The sequence below is a fragment of the Scomber japonicus genome, chromosome 17 (genome assembly GCF_027409825.1).
Source record: "Scomber japonicus isolate fScoJap1 chromosome 17, fScoJap1.pri, whole genome shotgun sequence".
NCBI classification, from domain to species: Eukaryota; Metazoa; Chordata; class Actinopteri; order Scombriformes; family Scombridae; genus Scomber; species Scomber japonicus.
Window position 1 is genome coordinate 23,059,803 of NC_070594.1, and position 24,847 is coordinate 23,084,649.

Genomic DNA, 24,847 nt, shown 5'->3' on the forward strand with positions numbered 1-24,847 from the left:
GGATTTCATATCCTTGTCTGACAACTTCCAGCTTACCTTGCCCAGGTTGTGTTGGCCAGGTGCTGCCACACCTTTTCCATGAGGAGCCTTCACAGGTTCAAATATCTGGGGGACTGCTGAGGTCTCCTGTGCAGGGTAGTATCTTCTGTAGTGAGCATCTTCCCAGTTGTCATGCCCCTGCTCGTAGCTCGCACTAAAGTCAGTGTACGTGCCTGGAGGATACTGGCCTGTTATGAACATGTAGTCATAGTAAGGGTAAGGGCCCCAGTGACCAGCCATGCTGGGCCCTGGCTGAGGTTGGCTGGTGAAGGCTAGTCCAGCAGATGCTTGCATAGGAGCACCTCCCGCACCAGAAGGATAGAAGCCTTGGTCCTCAGTCTCGGTCTCATAGTTGCCATGTTCAAAGGCTTCCTCAAGATTAGACAGCTCTCCGGCCTGGTATGCAGGATAAACAGGTGGGCTCACATTCACAGGTCCACTGGAACCAACACCATAAGCACCAGCTGACCTTCCCTCACCGGCAGAGAAGGAGGTGAGAGGTGCAACAGCCCAGTTCATGTCTGAACAGAGAAGATACAGTGAGCAGCAGTTTCCCCATCACAGATTTAACATTAAGAGCCACAAGATTTGTTACCTCCTGAGTAAGGTTGCAGTGCAGCTCCAGCTCCTACTCCTGCATAAGGTTGCAGTGCAGCGCCACCTCCTACTCCAGCTCCTGCTCCAGAGTGTGCTGAACTGCCAGCACCTGAAGAATGACCCCAGTGTCCAAACAGAGCAGGACCAGAAGAGGAACTAGAGCTTAAATGTGCTTCTGGTGCTCTCTGAACCCCAACATTAGGGGCAGCAGCATTGTTTGTGTGGGAAACACTGGGATTAAAGCCTGGGTGCCAAAAAAAAAAAAAATTATGAGTATACAACTGAAACACATTTTCCTGTAGTGTATAGCAATAGCTTACCTTTCTTAACAGGGAGGCAGCATATATCCACAATCAGCAAAGCAAAGAGGGAAGCCCTGTGATAGGTTTAAAAAGACAACCCATCAACAAATACTTCTCAAACATTCAGGAGACTTGTTGAAAAGACAGCTACTTACCCTGAGAAGAACCGAGCAGTCATCATGTTGAAGGCCAAGAGTAAAGAAACTGTCAAATGTGAAGGGTTATAAATGTTGCCAAAGGCCAGCAACGACCAATCAGAGCCTAACGAGTTAATGGTGGACAGCTGCTGGTGAATGACTCTCAGTCTGATGTGGAGAAACCTTAAGATCTATTGTGGAAATCAGGTGTATTAATTAAACTTAAGAAACTAACAAGTGAGAATGAATTGAAATTATTCTCAGAATGTGACAGTAGGTATGACAGTAGGTAATGGGATACCTCAGGAGAGTTAGTCCAATTTTAGTTTTGATTATGACAAATGGCATATATGAATCAGGTGATATGGGACAATCTTTATTTGCTGATGACGGAGCATTACGGCAGCTGAGTTAACAAAAAGCCATTTATATAGTTGAGTCATGGTCAACAAATTGAGGATTTAGGTTTTCTGTGGAAAAGTTTCAGAAAGTTCTTCTTCTTCTTCTTTACACAAAGGAACATAGTAGAGGTTCAAATTTAAATGATTTGGTAAAAGTTTAGAAAGAGTAAAGGTTGTTAAGTTCTTGAGAATTCAGTTTGATTCCACAACATGAGGAATACCTGCTACACACACAAAGACACACACACACACAAGTTTTCACTGGAGAGCACAACTTTCGCGAGTGCACACAAACAACAAGAGGCAAGCTTGAGTGCAGGAAATCCCTGTGAGCAGCATAAGTATGAGTGCAAGCACACAGTTGGAGCACAAGCAAAGCAAATTTAAGCACAAGCAGTGGTTACTTGAGTTTGAGGGCAAAGTTTTGAGAGACATTATCTTTCAATAAATAATGCTCTCAAATCGATATACCATATATATATATACTCTAGTCTCGAATTAAGATAGGGTAAAACCTCCATAAGTGCAGACCATTTGGCACCATTGGTAACTTTACTGTTTAACATTTTCAGCCACACACGCACACACACACAGAAACACAGATACACACTCTCCAAACTGGGGGTGTGTCGACTGTCAACTACTGTAGGTAATACACTGACTATGGATAACTACCTCATACAACCCTACCTCAAAAATTTAAAACTAACCCTAATTGGTCCCATTGAAGTTACTGAATGACCCGTAGCTGACATACACACACATACACACATACACATGGACTTCAAACATTTGGATGACTCTGGTATCAATTTTGGGGAATTTTGTTTTCTGTGAGTGTGTGTTGAGCCACATGGATGCGTGAGTATGGGCTTAAATATGCATGAACTATGTTGATTATGAAATGACATTGTAATCAAAGGCCGGTGACTTCATGATCAAAGACCAGCTGAGTCCCGTTTGTCATTGAAAGCCCCTAATGAACTCCTTGTTTCTATTTATTATAGCTTCCAGAGTGAAGGATGTGGCCTCAAAAGGGCCTTATTCACTCTTGGTTACGGTTGCTATGGTGATGCAATACAAAATAATTTGGCAGCTCTGAAATGTCCTGATACAAGTAATCACTGCAAATAATGTCCTGAGGGATATTAGGACTTTTGGTACTTTAAAGTGTTTATTGATATAGTTTTTCTTGATTGGTTGACCATGATGTCAGCATGATGTATTTATAAAGTTGTGCCTGTGTGATGATTTTACTTCATCATGTTAGCCATTTGCCTGAGGAAGAAGGACCTTTTGTACCACTTGAAGTTTTACTACATGCAGGGTTTACTGTATGAGGAGACTCAGCAGTTATTAATGAAACATATGCTAATGTTTTATAGACCTGTAATGAGTCATTCGTGAGAAAAATCCCTTTGACCGTTGTGTATAGTCCTCCAGCTTTAGGCTCAAGGGGATAAACTCATTAAACTTTAATTAATCCTTATTTTCCTTGTTGTCTTTATTATGATCTATCACTACTCCATGATTTAATTTATGATCCATTGACCATTTATAAAGCCAGACATTATAGCATATAAAGTCTTGTGAAGTATCCTTATTAAAAAGTGGTATTATGGGTATTTACTGTAGATAGAGCAAATACAACAACATTGACTATCTGACAAGGGGTGAATGAATCTGGGCAGGTGTGTATGCTAGTGTGGATATTATGATAATGAACAGCAGATTGGGATGGTTTGTGAAGGAGGAGCACATGAGCAGCATCAGATGACTGGGATAGGTGGAGGGTCTGGGGGCGTCTGGTGGGCGGGTCTGGAAAGTTCTTAATAAACGAACAGGCCAGATTGGCAGCAGCTGGACACTGGGACAGAGGGCCAGACTGAACAATAACAAGAGGACAGAGAGAATCTTTGTGACAGAATCAACCTTGTTTTCATAACTGCTGTTTCCTACGTCAGAAATGATCTCTGAACTCTAGCTTGTGAGCCAACATGGAAGATAAATGTTTAAAGTGCCTGGAAAAATAAAAATGTGAGAATCTAAAATTTCATGACCCTTGGCCATCTCCGCATCAAAAGATCCAGATCCACCAATCAATAGACCGGCTAACTTTTGACATTTATTATTGTGCATGCTCATTCACTGGCATGGCTTACTGGAACAATTAATGGAAAGGAGCCATCATTAATGTTATTATTTACATCTGTGCTTTTCCTGCTTTGTCAACTAAACATGTCTGCTGTGAAAAAGGATTTATTGGCCATGTGGTAAGACTGTTTTATCAACTCAATGATGTGTTTCATATGAAGTAAATGAGTCATAAATGAGAAATTTTCAAACAAATGACATAGAAGAAACTATAAAGTTATGCTGATCCAACAACAAGCAAAACAGATTTTAAGCACAAGTATACTTTTGATGCACTAAAACAATAAATACTGAAATGTCATTATTTTACAAGAATAAGCTTAAAGAAAGAGGCAACACTTTACACTGAAAATATGAAATAGTTCAACTGGAGAAATAGTCTGTTTTTAAAGCCTACCCACAAACACATGTATGTGGTCACATTGCACATGTACATGCATGTCCATACATATACTTCTACATCTACTTGCCGACACATGTGGTCATGCATACATATACAGTATAGATCTCAACATACAATGGTATTTAAAACTCTTATTTAGTACATCATAACCATATCCAGGTGTCACAGCGAGTGCAGGAGAGGAAATATAGGAGCTGAAAATCCACAATGCCAGACAGCCGCTGGAGCTGCTTCGTCAGCTGGACGGCCGGATGCGTGTGTTGGTGCAAGAGTTACACCTGCTGTAAGTCTGAGACACTGGTAGTCGAGGTTAGCGGGAGCACTGAGGAGAGTGCAAACTGGTGCCAGCTAGGGATTATAGCTTTGACATGTGTCTGTGTGTGTTTGTGTGTAGGTGTGTGTTCACAGAAAACTATTTCCTGTCTTGCAGGCCAAGGCCACAGATATTCAAGGTGCTCACTCCATGATGTTAAAACATTTGTTAGCAATTAGCCTCAGCCACAAAACTGACTCTCAACAAAACACATGGACCTTCCCTCCCTCTCTCTACCCCTCCCTTTTCTTGTTTTTTTCTCATCCTGTCCCTTTCCCAGTCCCTCCCTCATTTTCCAGTTTCTTTGTTCCCCTCCCATCTTTCTCTCTACCTCTCTCCCTCTCTCTCTCACTTTCTTTCTTGCCACCCTTCTTCCTTTTCTTCATCCCTCCTTGCTCCATTTCTCTCTCACTCCCTCCCTTCTCTAGAGTTGGACATGGTTTCCGTCTGAGGAGGTTTATTTTCCTCAGGCTATGGAACGGAGTGGGATGATGCCAGAGAGCTGCAGGCAGACACAAACACAGGTTAAAAACTTTGACTAGTTTTCAGCACAAGAAGATTTTAATTCATCTAGAAATTAGTCTGTCTTCTGAAGTTGCAGAAGTGCAGCTTTTGCTCATACAGGCTGGTAACAAATGCAGCTGGATCCTGCATTCATGAGCTGAGCTGAGGTGCTGCTCCTCTCTCTTCCTTTGCTTTTCAGATCTGTGGAAGTAAGACATTTTGGGACTTTTTTCATCTTGGAGATTTGCAGACAACTGGGAAATGAATGCTGACACCTCAAACATAAATTGCTGACTACTTTAGCTGTTACTGGGGAGAAAAGGTGAAGAAGACTGCAACATCACCACCATCATTACTGCAACAATCAAGCTGAGCATCAGCAAACTGGACAAGTTGTTCATACAGAATACTTGAGCAAGGAATCATGAAAGGTAAAGTGAGTTTCTCTTTTTTCAGTGTTATTTCATCCATAGCACCAGCACATTTCCTACTACATCTTCCTTCTCACCAAAACCTCAAAAACAATTTAAGAGTGTATACAGGAACAGTATCTGTCATGGTGGCATGCAGTCAGGCACCTGCACAGGGTACCAGAGACCACATATGCTTCTCATCTGCATTCTGCACCAAAACTTGGCAGCGTGGATCCTGAGAAAGCGTTGGTTTGTTGTTCTTGGATGTGAGACTTTGATCAGTCAGCTTTAAATCTCTATATATGTGTGTCTGTGTATGTCAATGTGTGTGCATATGTATCTATGTGTGCACACCACAGCCCGTTTAATAAAACATAAAATGTTCTCTAGCCCTGCCAATCTGCCATAGATTGACTTAATACCCCCGTTAAAAAAAGGTTGAGGGTGAAAACATAACATTTGAATTTGAGCGTTCTCATAACATGGCATGAAACGAGAGCTGTCGGTGACTTTGAAGAGGGGCAGGGGCTCTTACATGGTTTCTGGGCTTACTGTAGAGTGTGCAGAGCTGCAGAGGTATGAGGAGTGAAAGGTTGACAGAGATGGGGGGGGGGGTTGGCAGTGGGAAAGTGGTGATAACAGAGAGGGAATGAGAGGGAGGTGGAAGAAATCCCAACAGCTTGAAAATATGTTAAGAAGTGACATGATGTATTTATTACCAACGGTAATTAGAATAGGATGGATTGATTTACTTCTTTGTGTTTATTGTAAACTGCCTTGCATTCATTGGTGTGGTGCTAAACTGCTGCCTTTCCTGCAGACACTATGGCATCTATGTGATTTCATCAAGATCTTGTTTTGTTTTGATAACCCTCTGGCACCTTGGTGGCGCTTCTTACTGTGGCCATTGTAATATGTTAGTGACTATCACTGCTCATGTTATGTTTTATCTACTGTTTCTTCCATTTTTAGCCAATTTGATGAGCTAGAGGAGTTTTCTGAGAAAAGCATTGTGTATCACTGTTCATACTGATAAAATAGTAGTAAATTGTCCAAACATAATGCTAATGAGTGGGGATAATGCTTAATTCTACCATCCAGTGGTACCTACAACTAGGCATAATCCTACAAGGCTGCATATTTTCAGACAGTGTCTTTTGAATGGTACTCATAGATTTGCTCTCAGTTCTACAGATGAAAAGTGAAAGAAATAGTTGTGTGAAACAGAGACCAAGAGAGAGAAACTGGCTAATCATGAAGTGTGTGGGTGTTAATATGGAATGGTCCGTTCTGGCCCTACACAGCCTCTTCTAGTCCAATGTTAAAAAGGTGTGAAGGAGAGGGGGTTTCTGAAGCTATTCGACTACCCAAAAAGCAGTTCTGATGGAGTATTCTGGCCCTTTAACCCAGGCTGTCTTTGGATCATGAATTATGTCAACAGAAGCAGTGGCCAAGAAAGATCATCATTTTATTTACATCAAAACTGTGTGCCCTAATCACAAAGTATTGCAGTTTACTTAATTTTGGATTTTGGATGTGCTTGTTTCAGTGTGTTTAAAGTAGGCTAATAATTCAACAATTTGTGCAATATGCTTATTCACTCCCTGTCCAAGAGTTATACAGTTAGATACCATAATCAATGTCATGTTGGTACACTAAATGTAGGGCTAGCACATGACTCGCTTAATTAAGCCTAGCATACAGACTGAGTAAAGGGAAGTCTGGCTCTCTCCAAAGTTCAGAATATGACTCAAATTTAATCTATTCTTTATTTATTCCATTCACAAACTGATTTTTGTATGGATTAGATAAACACAATATAATGTTTTTTTCTTTTTGAACAACACCAGCCTAGATATTTCTCCCTGCATCCAATCTTAATGCTAAGCTAAGCTAACCGTTTCCTTGCAGTAGCTTCATTCTTGGCACACACAATGATATCAATCTTCTCATCTTGATCTTGGCAAAAGTGAATAATGAGAACGTGCATAACAAATAAACACAAAAATCAGACCATTACATTTAAGCTAGCAACTCAATTGAGTGTATTATTACAATTAGTGACATTTACTTTATATTGTAATTGTATTTCAGTAGCCTGATATGGTTTCTAATCATTGATGGAAAATCTGGATTTGTACCATGTTTCACATTGATGACTGTGTTTGGATTTTACCAGTGTTACATTACGAATGAAGGGAAATCACAGTAAACTTAGCAATAAAAACTCCAACCCAAATCACCATGTTGTCTTTTCTCTTGAAAGGTCTGGGGGAGTGAAACTGGTTTGAGCCATGAAGCTATACAGCAAATTAACTCCAAAAACATATACAGTTTACTTCTCAGCCAAACAGTACAGGAGGTCTGTTAATGTGGTTTCCAGTCTCGCAGAGAATGAGTCCAACCAGCCTGATCAGAACAAAACATGCTGCCTCATACATTCCTACCAGGGCCGGGAAGGGTGCTGAGAGGGGGAATTGGGAGGATGAGAGACAGGTGTACAGTTGGCAAAACATAAGGAAAGACTGAGCAAAGAAGAGAAGGGAAAGCAAATTTTGTTTGTTTCAAAAACAATTTCTGCTGTGGCAGCATTTTAAATTTATAGTCAAGGCATTTTGAATTTGGATTAAAAGGAGACGCTTTCGTATTGTGACACTAACTCTAGCACTATACACAAACATGCTGCTTTTTCTTCAATTTAATCTTCATCTAATCTTTATAGATGAGTTGAATTATACTACATGTACATGGCCAAAGGTATGTGGGCATTCCTGTCATTTAGGACAATCAATAATATAAATAGGAAATCACTGCAGTATTACAAACTTTAACATCAAAAAACAATTTCTTCATTCTGAACAGGAAATACTGTATATTAGCAAGCTCACATTAATTTTGGCAGTTGGTTCTATTAGCTGTTATGTAACTACACTTGGCACTTACTAAGTGTATTTTTTAGTGACATAGCTAACTTTACATAAGCATGTGTGTGGGGCAACCAACATTAATTCTGTGATATGTAAACACTACTGATTTAACTTAACTCTTTTTGAACTGCACAGCTAGCTAGTGCAACTGGCTAACATAAGGGTTTTCTAAGTGGAGATTTCACATCTTTCAATTAAAACGGGCTGTGACCAAATATTTACAACTACTACCTGTCAGGTGTAACTGTTGTGTAAGCTAGCTGAATGAACCCATTGACAAAACTAACGTTAACTTGCTAATATCTAACCAGTTAAGACCAAAGAGTAAACAAAGCACTAAATTTCAAATTACAAAACGTTATGCTGCTAACATAAGACCAAATGACAACAGTTAGTTCAATATTGAACTGTCACTGTAAATCAATTCTAAAACACATATTTCTCAACATAACACATTTCACAAAAAATTCTCCAGGTATGCAGATATAAACAACGTCATACCTACATTTAGAAAGGATTCGTCTGAGGTTTTAATGGTGCAACATTAGTAAATAAGTAGCTTAAAACTAGCTAACTACAACCTTAGGAAGGACTTACAAAAGAATTTACTAATAGTTTTCCCAGTCGTGTAGAATAACTAGGTGTCCATATTCTTAATTCAGGTGTCCATATATTTTAACTTCCTTTCAGGAAGCTTTTCCCATTCTTATGTCATCTCTCTGTGGAAAGTTCCTCAGAGATGGTGATCATCTAAAACTCAAAAGCAAGTGAAAAGCACAAGCTGAGCAGCCCTCAATTAAAGCATTAGGGCTTACAATATTGTACACACCCTTTGGCCTCACAACCCCATAAACCTAACCACCTCTGTGTCTCAGCTTTGCTGTCCCAAGCAATTTAGTCCTGAGAAAACATGATGTGTTTATGGGTTTGTGACTACAAATCTCCTGTTCCAGTGCTGAACCACAATAAAAGAACATTCTCTTGTAATGGCTCGACTATAACTTCAGCTTTGCAATCTGCAGCAACACACACCAGGCGTTTATAGTTTTGTGAGGAGACCACACATTCCAGTCACAGGGCACCTAAATGACTTGGATGTCAGCAGAGGTTTGGAAAGAGATTCATTTGGCTTTACGAGTCATGGTCAAGACCTTCACTCTGATCTGGAGAAGAGCCCATCTTGTGACTCCTGGTTTCATTTAAGGCTGAGATTTTCTGAGGTTCTTGAGGGGGATTTTGTGGTTAGAATAATTTAACTCAAGCTAAGTGAAGGAAAGGACCATCGAAAAGTACTCGTGTTATATCTATGCAGCTTCATTCTATTTGCATGTTAAGTCACATCATGTAGTGATGTGGTGAAGTTAGAGGACACTCTGGGTATGCTACTCACCAAGGATAATATTTTGCAAAACCTGGCAAAAGCAAAGTCCAGAGGAGGAATAAAGGGTGGAGGAGGGTGGGGAATGGGTTTGGAAAGTCCAAAGCCCCCTGAGAGGAACCACCACTGAGGAACCACAAACACGGAGTGGCACTGTCGGTTTGCTGACTCAAGAACAGGCCTGGCGCCATGCACGCAAACACCAAAGGTTCAATGGTTGATTGACTCCATGTGGATGAAGACTAACATCCTGAAAATATTATTTTGAATTTTAGAATGTTTATCTTCAAGCTGTGTTTTCACTCACCCATAACTGTGTGGATAACTTTATGATATCCAAATTCACCTGCAGATATATTCTTACGGAACTGGTTAGAAACCATCAGAAATATGTTTTAAAAGCTTTGTAAAGTGGCCTGTAACGCATATCTCTCATGTCCTGTATGTGCGCTGTTTTAAGTTGCTGCTAGCCTTGCTATTTTCAAAAGTGTAGAGGTTAGCCACTGTACAGCATCTGGACCTGAGGAACATGTACAGTAACACAGAGAATAATAACTGGGAAATCACACTGACATTCACAGAAAACTCAGAAAACTCCTATGTGTTTAAGAAGATAATGTTGTCTTTTAAGGCTGAACTAATTGTCTTGTGTAGGAACATTGTAGCCTGCTGTTTAAACCATTTCATACAGTAGCTTTTAAAGGCTCACTAAGGTGCAAAGTTTGTTGTGCACACTGTATCATCAACCTTGAGAGATTGATGTATTGGTAAATGTTTAGTTTTAGTAGATTTTATTTCAAGACATTTTTTGAGCGCCTGCTGCCAATACACACCCTTACACTATATTTGCTTCTTGTCAAAGGTAAGTGAATACTTCTTGGTCTGTCTGGCTGTGCAATCAAAATTTTCCATCCTCAGTCTGCTAACATTCAGAATAAACAACCCCCCCCTCCGTCACATTTAATATGACCTCGAAGAGCAGTTGCATCAAAGCATTTTAATATATTTCTCTGTTTTCCTATAACTCAATTAACTTCTATGTATGTGCTTCTATTCACAGTATTACACAAATGCATTGCACCTTACTGTCCATTGCTTGTTTGTCCATTGCTGAAGACAGTTCAGTTCAAATCAAGTTTGTCTTGTACCTTTAGGGTTGTTTATTTACCAAACCATGGAATTCCCTTTTACATGTAGGACATGGACATTGCACACTCCAAGACATGCTTACATTAGGATCGGTCAAACATCAGAGATATTATTCATCCAATTTAAGGCATGATAGCTATATCACTTTTCCAGTCCAGTATAAACTGGAATTATGGCAATGTAGGAAATAGCAAAGCTGAAAGTAAGGGTGGGAAGGTCATGGTGGTGGATGGGTGTAGCACATCTGACTTTCATACAGGGGATCAGACCTGACATTAATGTTGGATGTTGGCATTTTTATGAGCGAAAACTTTAAAAACATTGAAAAATATGCCACTGAAATTAATCCAGGGTTATTGCAAAGTCGTCAAACCTCAACGTTCTTGTTTTTAGCTTAAGAATGACTTTGTACACAGTTATTTCTGCTGTGATTGAAAGATGTTATAAATTTGAAAAGGAGCACTCTTTAATTAAGTGTATCCTATTGTTTCCCATCCAATTTGGCTTGTGACTTATTGTGTTTTTGTGTTCAATAGACTAATATTTGTTCCTTCTTTATTTAAATGATTTTTAGGGTAATCATCCAATATTTACAAAAATGTAAGCAAACTGTATTTTGCTGTATTTTGTATATTTGTTTTCTATATTGCAAGCCCTAAACCTTTCTTGCACACCTTATGTAGGTCCTAACCCTCAAATTGGAAATGATAAACGCACCTAGAAGTTATTTCAAAAGTGGTTTTCTTGCTGTTTGTTTAGAGCAAGCTGAACAGAGAAATCCAAACCTTTTGGACTGAGGAGTTATTTGATCCCATCCTTTTACAGAAAACAAAGCTTATTATCTCTTAAACAGGATATGTAGGATTAATGCAGATGCTTGTTTAATCTGGGAAAAACATCCCGTGCTGCCACGTGCTGACCAATGCGGTTGTAGAAGTATGATTCACTTGATTTCCAAACACGTAAATCAACGTGTACATTTAACAAAGAAACTGTCTACGGATTCACACTTTTCAGTGGTTATACAGTGTCTGTGTCATGTCCTGACTACTTACAGAACTGTGTGTGACCTGGTAGAGCATTGTTGTGCTGCTGACAGCTTAGTTCTGCTCTGTGTGTGTTGGACAGGTCGGCTTCCTCACTAACGAGGCAGACATGAGGGTTTTTCGACAGACAGCAAGGAAACCATGAGGAGAGAAAAGAACAACAAACATGAGGAGGGAAAAACAGGGAGGGAGATGAAACAGGCCAGACAAGAAGGAGATGGATGATCAGGGCAATTAATCAATGGGTGGAACCAATGAGTAGACAGATACTTGAGGGTTGATATTTTGGATTTCAGCTTGCAATAGTAAATAATGTGCTGACACTCAAACCTCAAATATGATCATTTCATGCTTCAGAAGTCCAAAAAATGTTAAGAATTTTGTTTTTCCACCAAAAATGCATCTTAATCAGGGTGGGGTAGTGTGTGAAACAGAATCAGAATGAAAACATTCCTCTGAAACTGAGTATAATGATGGTCCATAATGTTAGAACACCTACTATACTCCTGTACAACTCTACAACTACAGCTTTCAAATTGAGGTCATGAGTTTACAAGGAAATACTGTTGTTGGGCAACTGACACAAAATGGATACTTGTTCTCTTGTAAAAATGGTGAACAATGTGTTCCAATTAATTTCATGAGCCTCCAGTAGCAGTGGAGCACATTAGAATCATCTTATTAAGTCGTTGTGGTGAACATGTTAGAAAACAGTTAGCCCATTAACACATCAAGCAGGTATGGAACATTTGCATTTAAGTCAGTTTGTATCCCCCTTACAAATGTAAGACCCAAAATCTATTTCCTTTTAGCACTGTTTTAGTCTCCACCGACTACAGAGGGAACAAATGTTTTGAGTTTTAGCTGCTATATGCTCCATGAGCTTGTCACTAATGTTGTCTTTTTATCCTATTGGGTTGGCCACACAGCATTGGATTTAGTTCTGCTGGAAATAGGTAGAGTACTGAGTCTGAGCCAAAACAGTAAAGCTGCAGGCCATAAAACCAAAACGATGAGTTGAGAGACACTTAAATGTTGGGGAACCACAAAGTTGAGTGATAATCCTCTGTGTGCACAGCTGTGAGTTACCCTATTCACATTATACATAGTCATTTGATCTGTTGGATAATCTAAAATAGATTTGAGCAGCTTTCAGGCCAAGAGCAATACAGTAGGCCACTGTATACAACCAATAATAAATGTTGGTTTCTATTCCATGCCCACAATCCTCCTAATCATAACCAAGCAGTTTTTTGTACCTAAACTTCACCAAGTTTTTAAGATGGCAGATGAAAGAAATAACCTTACATCATAGTCAAATGCAATAATGTGCTCCTTGTAGTGCGTGAGCCAGCTCGTTAATCTTGTAATAATTCTAATTCTCTCTGGCTCAACATATGAGCAAACCAACACTCCAGTTTGTGCAGGTGAGGTCTGGGTTTTTAGTTCTTTGGATATGGTCGTCTCCACCTCTCCTTCGGTTTTTCCTCTCCCTCCTCTCTCCTTCCTCCATCATTATATCAGCCTCAGTGTCCACCCAGACCTGACCTCAGCTGTTCCACTGCTACTTCACATAAACATTCACCTCATCATCGCTTTTGCAAGCCAAGCGTGTTGCTTTGGTCTCTCAAAACTTTTAATTCACTTGTGGAAAGCCTAATATTAAAATCTTAAACTTCCTTCTCAGTGCTACTCTTGTTTGTGTTACCACCTATTCCATTATGGTATTTGCACTGCCATTTGCTTCTCTCAGTCAATGAATGGAGGTAAGGTGTTCACTGGAGAAAGAGGACCACTTCCTGCTACTCTTAGCAGCAGGAATGGAGAAAAGAGCAGTTGCTGGATGGATGGATGGAGAAAGAGAGCGAGAGCAGAGAGCTCTTGTTTTGCTGTCCTTGGTCAATTGGGTGAAGTGCAAACAACCAAGAACTGTGGGAAGTTGTGTTTCTTGAGGACTCTCTTTGTTAGAGTCTTGAAACATGTGGTCATCTGGTTAGACACAACATGCTTCTTAGCCAGAATTTTTAAATTCTGAGTGAGGAAAGCAATGGTCACCATTGCAGGAGCTCTTTTCCAGCCTTATTCTGACTATGCCTCAAAACAAGTTAAGGGTTATTCTGAAACTCACCTTGACCCTTCTCACCTCGAGAGCCTTGGATAGTAGAAAGCACAAGAAAGAGTCCCTCAGATCAAGTTGTACATGGTACATAACATTGTGCATGGTGTTATCCCTCAATATGTAAAAAGTGTTTTCATCCAGGTGAGGGATATTAACAGTTATAACCACTATAGGGGAAGTCCCACTGACTTTGTTGCTCCCAGGTTTAAGAGTAACTTGAGAAAGGAAACTTATATACTGTACAGTACATGGCAGTACATCTACGGAATAGATTGATTTATAATCTTATAATCATAAGCAACTTCGGAGGTCTCAAGCTGGCACATAAGACTTGACTTAGAAGTTATTTATAGTCGCATGTTATGTCTGGTCATAGGTTGTCTTTCTAAATAATGTTTTCTTGGTTTGCTTTAATGTAGCTTATTAATTTGAATTATTATGCACAGACTCAGACTTGTATTTAATCTGCTAAAGGGACTGTGAAGTTATGTTGATATACTGATCTGTGATGTACAGAGTTTTTAATTTGTTTTATGAACTGAATGGTTATTAGGGCCATGCATTGTCCAATTCAATTGATGTTGTTAATTCAATGAATAACTTGTTGAATGTATTGTCTTTTTGTTTCGATTAATGTGTTTATGCTATTCTTGCCATGTCAGATCATCCACATGTGGACAGTCACAAGCCACATATGGTGATGCATGCATAAAGTAGTTGATGCCAATCAGCTGATACCTACATTAACGCTATATCCCATTGAATGCAAAAGGGAGAACTCTAGAAACCTTTCAGAGTCACATTTTAAGCCTAGAGTGCTGAGTATTAGTACATAACCTTTTGGTGTAGTATTCCCTTAAAACGCACCACATCTGTCTAGAGTCAGTCAACATATTTTGCGCATTGTCATTTCCACAATCGGAAACATCACAAAGTCAAACATGTCTATAATGTGACTACATACATTATATTATGTAGCAGGGTTTCAGCAGTTTGACAACTCAGTCTGAAACTCTTTGCTCCTTTAGCTGCATCAACATCGGAGCATGGTAGAGTGTCCAACTGTCTCTCTTCAGCTAGTCAGCGACCTGCCAAACTCTCTTTTCCTGTGTATGAGTGTTTGTGTCTTTTCCAGCTCTTTCCCCTCAGTGACAGCCTCCTCTGCAGCTCCACTCAATGTTTTAGTTTCCTGACATTCAGTGTCACGCCCGCACCGCCTCTGGTGTGGGGTTGGGTAGCACTTTGGGTGGTGACGTGCGGTATATGGCCCACATGTAATTGCTGTTACATACAGTTATTAAAACATAAAGCTGAAGTCTGGGATTTTATAGTAAACTGGCCTTGTGTGGTTTATTAGACTCTGTGGTTATAATCTGTGGAGGTTGCTTGCATGCTTCTTACTTTAGCCAGAGTATGTGGTGACAGCCTCCACAGACACACAATACTCCCCCTCAGAATTAACACATAAAACCAACATCTCTTCTCATGCTTTGTATACCACTATGGGACTGTTTCTCCTGAGTGTGCAACAGCTCAGAGAAAATATTTGAGCAGAGCAAAAACATGCAGTTTAGTTGAGCTATGCTAAGCATGAACATGCTGAGTACAATAGAGGGGGACTGTGGAGGATTGTGGGGCAGCTGGTTTGTATGATTTATGACAGCATTAATAACACTTGTTGGTGGCTCCAGAAGAATTGGTTTAAGTCATCTTTATTTCTGAAAATGTCTTCTTTATGTCACTTCGTTTCTTTTCCAGACAACTATGGAGGATACGAGAACCATCTTTTCAAAGGTAATAGCCAAACTGTTCTATTCAGTATACATGATGTATTTCACATGATGAATATGGCATTGTCTATTGATTGCAAAGTCTGCAGGTGAATTTGGAAAAGATGTATGATTACATTTCCACAATGTAAGGCTTAATATTATTTGTTTTAAAGATTCGTCTGAATTGGGTTAAAAGAAAAACTTAATGAGGCTGTTTATGCTTTCAAGGTTCATCTTAATATACGTACAAGGAATTCAAAGAAAATAGTTGAGTTCATGATGAATTAGTGTTTTTCTGTTTTTTCCATGATCCTAAAAAAACATCACATGACACTAAAAACTACTATGTTACTTGATCAGTAGTAGAACATGTTTTGTATATCTCATGTTTGCATTTTATCCTTGTCTTGTATTTCAGAGGAGGATCTCACTGGCGAGGAGGAGGAAATACCTTCATTTAGAGGTGAGTTCACATGCACACTCTCATAAGTCTTAACAACAACAAAACAAGCATGGGCATCTGTATTATGTTTTTTAAACCAGAGAGACTGTGTACAAGCATGGCTTGTGTATGAATGCCTGAGCACGACTGTGTGTGTGTGTGTGTGTGTGTGTGTGTGTGTGTGTCTGTGTCTGTGTGTGTGTGTCTGTGTGTACATCTGCCAATGACAACATTGTTATTTATCAATTCCACATCTGCTCCATGTCTCACCACATTCAGCCTCTCAGTTTTAACCCTTTGGCTGACCCCAAGTATAGTACTTAAATGATCATTTCAGTTGTATACAACTTGTGTCTTACTTTTGTAGTTTCAGCCATCATTTATATCACTTATGATGATATTACACACACCAAAGTCACTACAACAAGGTCTAATTGAGTAAAAACAGGAGAGGTCATATTATCCAGAGAGATTTTAAACAAATCAGCAATCATCATCGCACATATTATTTCATAGTTTAACAAAGAGTCAGTCTGTAAACTGTGATGGATGTTTACAACAGACAGTTCAGATAATAATTTTGTCCTATGAATTTAATTAGTCCAATAATGGATATCATCATGTTGCCCCATTAGCCCTCTTTTAAGTAATTTTGTTGCATTCCTAATGTTTGTATTCAGTAATTCACTCACACATTCTCATTGTGTGCATCCATCCATTCACTGTGTGTCCAGGTCGTAACAGAGGTGGCTGTGTGAAGTGCCAGCAGAGCCACTCACTCCAGCTGGCTGTCAAAGTCCTTTTTGGATTTGTTGCATTTCTCATCATCACTGTTGCAGTGCTGGCGTCACTTGGTGAGCTCTGTTTGAGTTTTTAACCTGGCAATCATGGCTTATTGGGCAACCAAGGCTAGTTTATCTCTGGTATTTAGCGTGCAGTTAAGTCAAAAGGGAGCTGTTACCACCAACTGAGCAAAACACATAAGTACCAGTTTAACATGGAAAGGAAAAAAAAAACATAGATATTATCTCCACCTCTGAAGGCATTCCAACCCTTAAAAGCAGTCAATCCCAACAGTGACCCTGTGATTTGTCAGATATTCTCACTGATGAAAGCTGACATAATGTATTAAGAAAATGGAGAAGTAGGCTTGTCGTGGGAAAATGTTAGACTTCACTTTGTGTGTATTTGCCTTAATAAAACACAGCGCATTTCAACTCCCGTACATTAAATAGGTCCTGTGTGCCATGTTTTACCTGACTACTTCTCCATGCCGACAGATGCTGTTCACATTAACATCACTCTTTATTGGGTTTGAAAGCTATAAATCTTAGTCTTTTACTACAGTTCAGGTATCTCAGAGGAGACAGGGAGACTTGGTAGAGAGGCACAAAACCCCACAACACACACACGCGCACGCACACACACACATACACACATACACACACACACACACACAGGATTGCATTTACATAAATGTACAGAAAGGTAATAAGTCTTATTAAAGATGTACTGTACACTGTGTGTAGGGATTTCATTAACATTTTATTTACATAATAGACCTACTGTACATGTGAAATTACTAAAGTTTGTGTTCGCCACCAGCAGTTGGCTTCAGTTGTACGTTATGACACTTTAGGAATCGTTACAGACACAGTTCTGTCGCAGTTGCAGTCCATTCATGACCATTAAACAAAGACATCCTCCATTAAAATGTCCTATCCTATGCCCCCTTTTCTGTAGGTAGCTATTTTAAGTCTAATATCTGAATATTTGAAATATTAATTTCCTTCTGTTTTTCTGTGATAGGTTGAGTGCAATAGCTATTGCATTAAGCTATATGTCTGACGCTAATGTGTTGCTAACATGTATCTGTTTAATCAAAATTGGCCTAACTGTTACTGCTATTTTACTCTTTATTGACTTTGAATGGGGCTTGGCCAATGTTGTTTTTTATGGTAGCTACTTGTTTTTTTCCTGACAGGAGAAACAATTTATAGTAGCTAGCATGAACTTTAACAGCCAGTTTGATATTATGCTAGCAGGTAACTCCAATTACTTTACTTTTCAATTTTGTAGAACCTCAAGTCTGGTTAATTGTTGTTTGTGGTATGTCTTATTGTGATTTGGGTAACACTCATGTATGGATTAAGAGCTGGATAGGGCAATGTCATTCAGTCTTGAAGCCAATTTTTCCTGGTGGTCACTCGCAGCAGACCACCATTATAAAACATATGTCTGTAAAACTGTTGACAGGAGAACCTTGACCTGCAAGCAAGGTGACCAATTATTTCTGTTATGAATCTTTCATGTAGGTTTTATTTTACTGAGCATTTCAACAATCTGTGAAAAAAATATGCCACAAATTATATTCTGGGAGAAACATAAACATAAACATTTTTCCTTCAGTATTTTGAGCGCTAACAAACAACTGAGCAACCAAATGACTAAATCAGCATTTACTAACTTTCATCTTGCCCAAATGTGTGCTTACACAAATATAAGACTACAATACAAGCAGAAACACAACCCAGCTGTACAACCCTGAAGCACTAAAAAACATATTGTACTTGGCTGGAACTCCCAACTGTGCATGCACACAAGGAAAAACAGACACCAGTAACCTTTGATTTTCCATCCCCTGCTGAACAGCTGTTTTATAATAAATAATAAATTAATCTGTTTAGTAAAAAACAAACTACAGCACATTTTGTAGCACTGTCCTTTATAAGAAGAAACAAATATTTCTTTGGGGAAATACATATTTTCAAGTAATGTGTGTGGAGTGTGTATGGAGGTCTCTAGTGGCAAATTAACACATAATCTCTTATAAAGTGTTAAGGAATGAATTCATTCAAATACTTGTATTGCTACTTTTAGCATCATTGCACAGAATCTTGCAATAGCATCATTGTCACAGGAGCTAATACAGCAGAGCAGATGGTATGTGCAAATCACATGTGGAAACTTTTATAAATGCAAACAGACCTACATTAATCCCCTGAGTCAGGAACTAGAATGCAGAAAAAGTCTGCAAATACAAACCATATAAAGTTACACTCACAAATGTACCCTCAACCACACAAAAACCTCACACTCACAAACTTGTTGCTCCCTTGGGGAATATGTATGGAGAGGGGCAGGACCTGGCCAGCTGGTTGAACCATCATTTATCAGTGTTTTGATTGAATTTTTTAACTAATGAAAACTTTATATGTTTTCTTATCAGGGCTTACATTTCAACATCCTGTTTTTACTCTTTAAAATACTTCCTATTTCCTGTTAAGAGCAAGGAACTACAGATGTCAAACCTTTCTGTATCTATCCTTTTTCAGTATTTTCGCTCATTGAGTGCCACTATTAGTGGTAGTGTTCAGTACTGTTTTTGAATTACATTAGCATTTTTCTGCATCTTAAATGTTAATATAATTTTGCAATTTTTTTAATTTCAGGTTATGTTTCCATAACTTTATATTTTCTGTGTCTGCAGTATTCAGGAAAGTTGACAACCTGGCTGACGAGGAGTCTGTCTACCACAAGAAGATCATCACTGTTCAGCAAGGAATAGATGGTAAAATAGCTGCTTGACTCAGAGAATATCATTTTTTATACTGAGTCAGTATGTTTTTATACAGCACTTACACATGTAAGGCAGACAAAAATTAGATTAATAGGTATTTAATTTACTGTGTGAGGAATTTCATCATGTATTACTTGAATTTGACAACTTTTGACTGTTTAGCCAGTTGCAATGGAAATGAACCAAGCTTAAATATCCATTTTTCTGAGTACATAAGGATTCTCATCCAGGTTGACTTTAAAAATTGGGACTGAAAATTCATCCTTGACCTAGGAAACAGCAGCAATCAGTCTCACTGATTCAGTTTGTTAAATTAAGTAATATTTAGTATCATCCTCAGATTGTGTGATATGAATTAAAGGTAGAGTCAGTCATTCTGTAGAAACAGACTCAGAGGTTAAAAAAAAACAACTCAAACATTTCAGAGACAGTGCTGATTGATACATTTAATAAAATGGTAAGTGATGATTAATAAAAGTGTATCTGTTACATTAGAAAACATGTTCGATGTGAATTGGCCATGGAAACTCTCTCCCACCATTTAACAGGTGCTGTAGACAGGACTATCATATCCTCATACAGACAGCTGCTCTGATGATTTCCCTCTTTCCTGTGCATAAGCACCAACACCACCTGTTGATTGGCTGGAATAGTGGTGTGTAGCTCAATCAGAACCACTTTGTTTCCCATTCATAGAGCCAAGGCTATGCATGAACACTGGGTTTCTTTTCACAGCACACACAGAACAGACATCTAGAGGTTTACTTATTTTGATAAAAAGTGTATTGAACAATATTTCTCCAGAATCATTGACTCTATCTTTAAAGCTCCAGTGCAGCTTCTAAATGAACTTTGTTGTAAAATTGTTCTGTCATTTGCAAACATACTGCATACAGTATGTATTAGGTTCTTGAAGTTTGAACCAGTAAGAATGATTGAGTGTGATGTCAGAGGAATTCAGAAGATCTCTTGCAAATATGGTAGCCAGATGTTTTGCTATATAACATGCCATCTAATTTTCACAGCCTTATGTTCCCTCTCGTTCTTTTCTTTCTCTGTCTTTCAGGTGTTAGCTCCACCTCTAACTGTTCAGGCTGTCTGGATGTGACTTTGTACAGTGAGGAGATCACCAGGCTGAAGATAGAGTTTGAAGACATCCAGAGAATGATACTGGCACAGGAACAGGTACAATGGATCACTATTAAGTTAGAAACTCATACTTTTTATGAAAACAGTGTCACATGACATGTTTTTTTATTATCATCCCATTAATAGAAAAAGATTCATGGATATTCTGTTGCTCCTCTTTGATGCCCCAGGTCCTGGACGAAGCCTCTCAGACCCAGACCAATCTAAAAGCCACCAGCAACCGGCTGACTCACGACATGCAAAACCACCTAATGTCAATAAAACTTCTCAACCAGTCGCGGGAAAGGTACCTGGGTCAGGTGGAGGGGTGGAAGGACGTGATCGAGGAAAATGACGAGAAGTTGAAAACTCTGACAGAGGATCAGTATGACATCAAAGCTACCACACAGCAAGTCAACACCACAGTGGCGCTTAGGTGAGTAAGGGGAGAGATATTTGGACAGATAACATAGCTCTCTAAAATGAGAATTTGATACTAAAAACCTGATATTAGCATAATTATTCTTCAGATTTATTTTGTTTGGAAGACAAAGATGCTTTTTGGAGAAGTCATAATAGAAAAATAAACTGTAAGAATGTAAGAAATCTAAAAGCAAAGCATTACATTTCCAAAATCTTTAATTAGAAAAGTGCATAAGGTATTATCAGAAACAGCACATCTGGTGGACAAGTGTAATTTATCTTCAGCTACATTCACAGCATGTGTTCCTGACCTTTTAATGAACTGGACAAAGTGGGAACTTCAGTGGCTGACAGTAGGCAAGAAGCCAGAGTCTTAAGTCATAATTGCCATTTTGGCAGTATTCCCATTTGAAAAAGACACAGCTGTGACTTTAAACAAAGAATATGACTGATGGATTTTATTATCCTTACTATTATGAAATACAACCAGAAATTTTAATGGGGTGATAAAATTGCCAGATGCCTTTTTACTTTTTGCAATGTGTAGCACATTTATGAACAAGAAAAATCTATTTCCTCTTTACAACCAAGCAGGCATGTAGGTAAATTAAGTCACTTTACCTCACATTTCTTTTGTGCTTCCCTCTGCTCTCCAGCACAATGCGGATAAATGCCCTGCAGAGGAAAGCAGATGAGGAAACTCTTGTCCTCCAGAAGCTGACCAGCGACTGGCAGAACTACAGCCGAGTTCTGAGTGTGATGAAATCCAACATGAGTAACACCGTGCAAAACATGCGCTTTCTCCAAAACAACATTGTCGCAGATCACCAGAGAATAGCCATGTCCACTGAAGTGTTCTACGACCTCACTCAGCAGGTATGTTTAGACCTATAAATTCATGAACAGGTTGGGTTCAGGATCTTGATGCAAGTTTAATATTTTTCTGTCTAGATCAATACTATGGAGAGGTTTTATAATGTGAAGGGAAAGACTTCAAATAAAAAAACAAAGCAAACCCACACACAACTTTGTGAACTATGCACGCAGATTGATAATTAAAATGTCTATCTGTAGCTTAAACACAGTCATGTGTAATCTTGTACTCGTGCACCGGTTTGGAGACCAATTTGAACCTTAAAAGTGACAACATGTTTTGGAAGGTGAAGACAAACTCATAATTAGATTCAGGTTTGAACTGGGCAAAGGGTCAGAATTAGTTATGATGGTTAGGGACTAGCATGTCAGTGGGTCTTCACAAGTATAGAAGTACTATATATGTGTGTGTTTTTAAGGTGATGAACCTGCAGATGCAACTTGATAATGTAACCTCTTTCATGGATGAGTATGAAGAGAACATGCATGACCTTCAGTACCATTCCAGGTAATACACATGAACAGAGATTTGTACTAATACATGCATGGGCATATTTTCTTGATTGATCAATTAATTGTTTGGTCCATGAAAGGTTAAAACTTGTGGGAAAAATGCCATTCATTCATTTAAGTCTCATTCTAACCTTAACTCTGAAATGAACCCTACCACACACAAACAAATGCCCAAATGAGAGGTAAATCCTGACAATGACTATAGTACACACAATCAAGTAAGAATTAGTATTATAGAAGTAACTAGAGCCTAGAATCTAGTATCTGTTGATATGTTGATACAGGGAGAAACCCTCATTTAACAATCCCTTTAGGTACTACGAAAATCGGACAGGTGAACGTTTCTCTGCCTTGGATGGTCGTTTGAACTCCATCGAGATGGAGATCGACACAATATCCTCCAGCATCAACGCCACCGTCAGTCACGTCCAAAGCATGTACAAGTATGTCAACATCGAGAGCTCAACCTGTCAGGGCCGCCTGGGCAGACAAACAGAAGATCTACAGGTTGGAACCATACAAGCCATACAAAAACTACATTTTTTCACACAAAAGATATGTAGGTTAAAGTTGAAGTCCTTTCAACTTTACCAAATATGGTGTCATCTGCATACAACATTATACACACTCTTTACCTAACTGGCAGCTTCGGAATTCAATTACTATAGTCTTTATATGATTTTTTCTGATCATGCAGTGACATGTTGGTGGCAAAGTGTTTTTTTGCATTTTTGACAAACAGTCCAGACAGTGGATAAAATGTGTTAATATGTTTTCCTACTGTCTCATGCTTGTTATTTGTGTTTGTGTTCTTGTGGATTTCTTCTTTTACTGCATACCTTCATCCTCACAACTATCTATTGTCTGCAGAACATGAACAACACAGTCTTGTTACTCCTCACCTTGGCCGACACGCTGAGACAGCAGAATATGTTGTTGAATGTCCGACTGGATATGGATGTCAGGAATCTGTCCATGGTGATGGAGGAGATGAAGCTGGTAGATACACACCATACACAGGTCATAAAGAACCTCACTATAGTAAAAGGTACAGTAGATGTTGTGGTATATAAATACAATCTGAATGCCTCTGTTTAGTGTCCTTTGCAATGTCACCATGCCATCTTATCGCAACAGGTGTTCCAGGACGACCAGGGCCCAAAGGCAACCGTGGTGAGACTGGTACAAAAGGACCCATGGGACTGACCGGAAGCAAAGGTGACCAAGGCCCCATAGGAAGTCGTGGATCTGCTGGAGAGAAGGGGTCTATTGGACCTAAAGGTGCCCCAGGTGAAACAGGCCCCACTGGCAACAGAGGTGCAGTAGGCATAAAAGGAGCCAAGGGATCTCTTGGACAGCCAGGACCACGTGGTGAGAGGGGCCAGAAAGGTGACATGGGCCCCTCTGGAATAGATGGGCCCCCAGGACCAACAGGACGTCAAGGAATCGAGGGCGATGTAGGACTACCAGGCATGCCTGGGCCAAAAGGGCCAAAAGGAAAACCTGGGCCAGTTGGGTCGCCTGGCCGACCAGGAACTCCTGGACCTCCAGGATTGCCATATCCCCATGACCAAATCAATGTCCAGCAGCCAAACGAGTCTGCTGATGGATCCAAGACGCGTTAGAACTCAGAGGTGATTTATAAACCACAGAAGCATTATTGACAGATTGATATAAACAGAAGGAATATATAGCCATTGTGACTGGTGATGCAGCAGTTGATGAAGGGAAAAACTCTTATTCAATTTCTATGGGATTGTGTAAGATGGATCTTCACAACCATACCAAGTGCAACAGGCATTCTCCTGATAAAAAAGACTTGAGGTAAATCAAGAGGAAGGTCTAAAATTAGAAGACAGAACTGCTGCCACAGACTGAACTGTTGTTTCCTGTGTTTATCATTGACTTTTAATTGACCATTTTTGTCTTGAGAGTACCTAGAACAATAATGGACGATTTTGTTAGACTTTGTTGGTAAGAGGAGAAACTACCTTCATCCAACACTGGGATCACACCAGTACTTTTGATCGGTCTTCCCTCACCAAATAACAAACAATGGGCTTTTAATGGAGTGAAAACTTTCAATAGATGGTGGGAAATCATTCCCATTTTTGAATTTGAATGTACTGGAAGGGAAGAAGATGTGTGAGGTTGGTGTGGAGTCACCAAAACCACAGAGGGCATAATAAATAAGAGAACAATTGGTCTGAAGTAGACATGGTTTCCCATCCACG

The 24,847-nt window shown here is 39.3% G+C and overlaps 1 protein-coding gene across 1 annotated transcript; it reads left to right on the forward strand.

Moving 5' to 3' along the window:
* Positions 1–5,189: 5,189 nt before the first annotated feature.
* On the forward strand, positions 5,190–24,622 carry LOC128377001 (scavenger receptor class A member 3-like). The gene is made up of 12 exons (XM_053336874.1): positions 5,190–5,281; positions 15,641–15,676; positions 16,073–16,117; positions 16,831–16,950; positions 19,587–19,667; positions 20,743–20,861; positions 20,996–21,240; positions 21,884–22,103; positions 22,520–22,608; positions 22,928–23,120; positions 23,484–23,661; positions 23,751–24,622. The coding sequence occupies exons 1-12, from the start codon at positions 5,275–5,277 to the stop codon at positions 24,236–24,238; spliced, it is 1,821 nt and encodes a 606-aa protein (XP_053192849.1). The 5' UTR covers positions 5,190–5,274; the 3' UTR covers positions 24,239–24,622.
* Positions 24,623–24,847: the final 225 nt, after the last annotated feature.

Excerpts from the sequence above, each read along its gene's own strand:
- LOC128377001 (XM_053336874.1), top strand. Across the intron at positions 15,677-16,072 it reads CGAGAACCATCTTTTCAAAG|AGGAGGATCTCACTGGCGAG; the intron begins GTAATAGCCAAA and ends CTTGTATTTCAG. Across the intron at positions 23,121-23,483 it reads GACAAACAGAAGATCTACAG|AACATGAACAACACAGTCTT; the intron begins GTTGGAACCATA and ends TATTGTCTGCAG.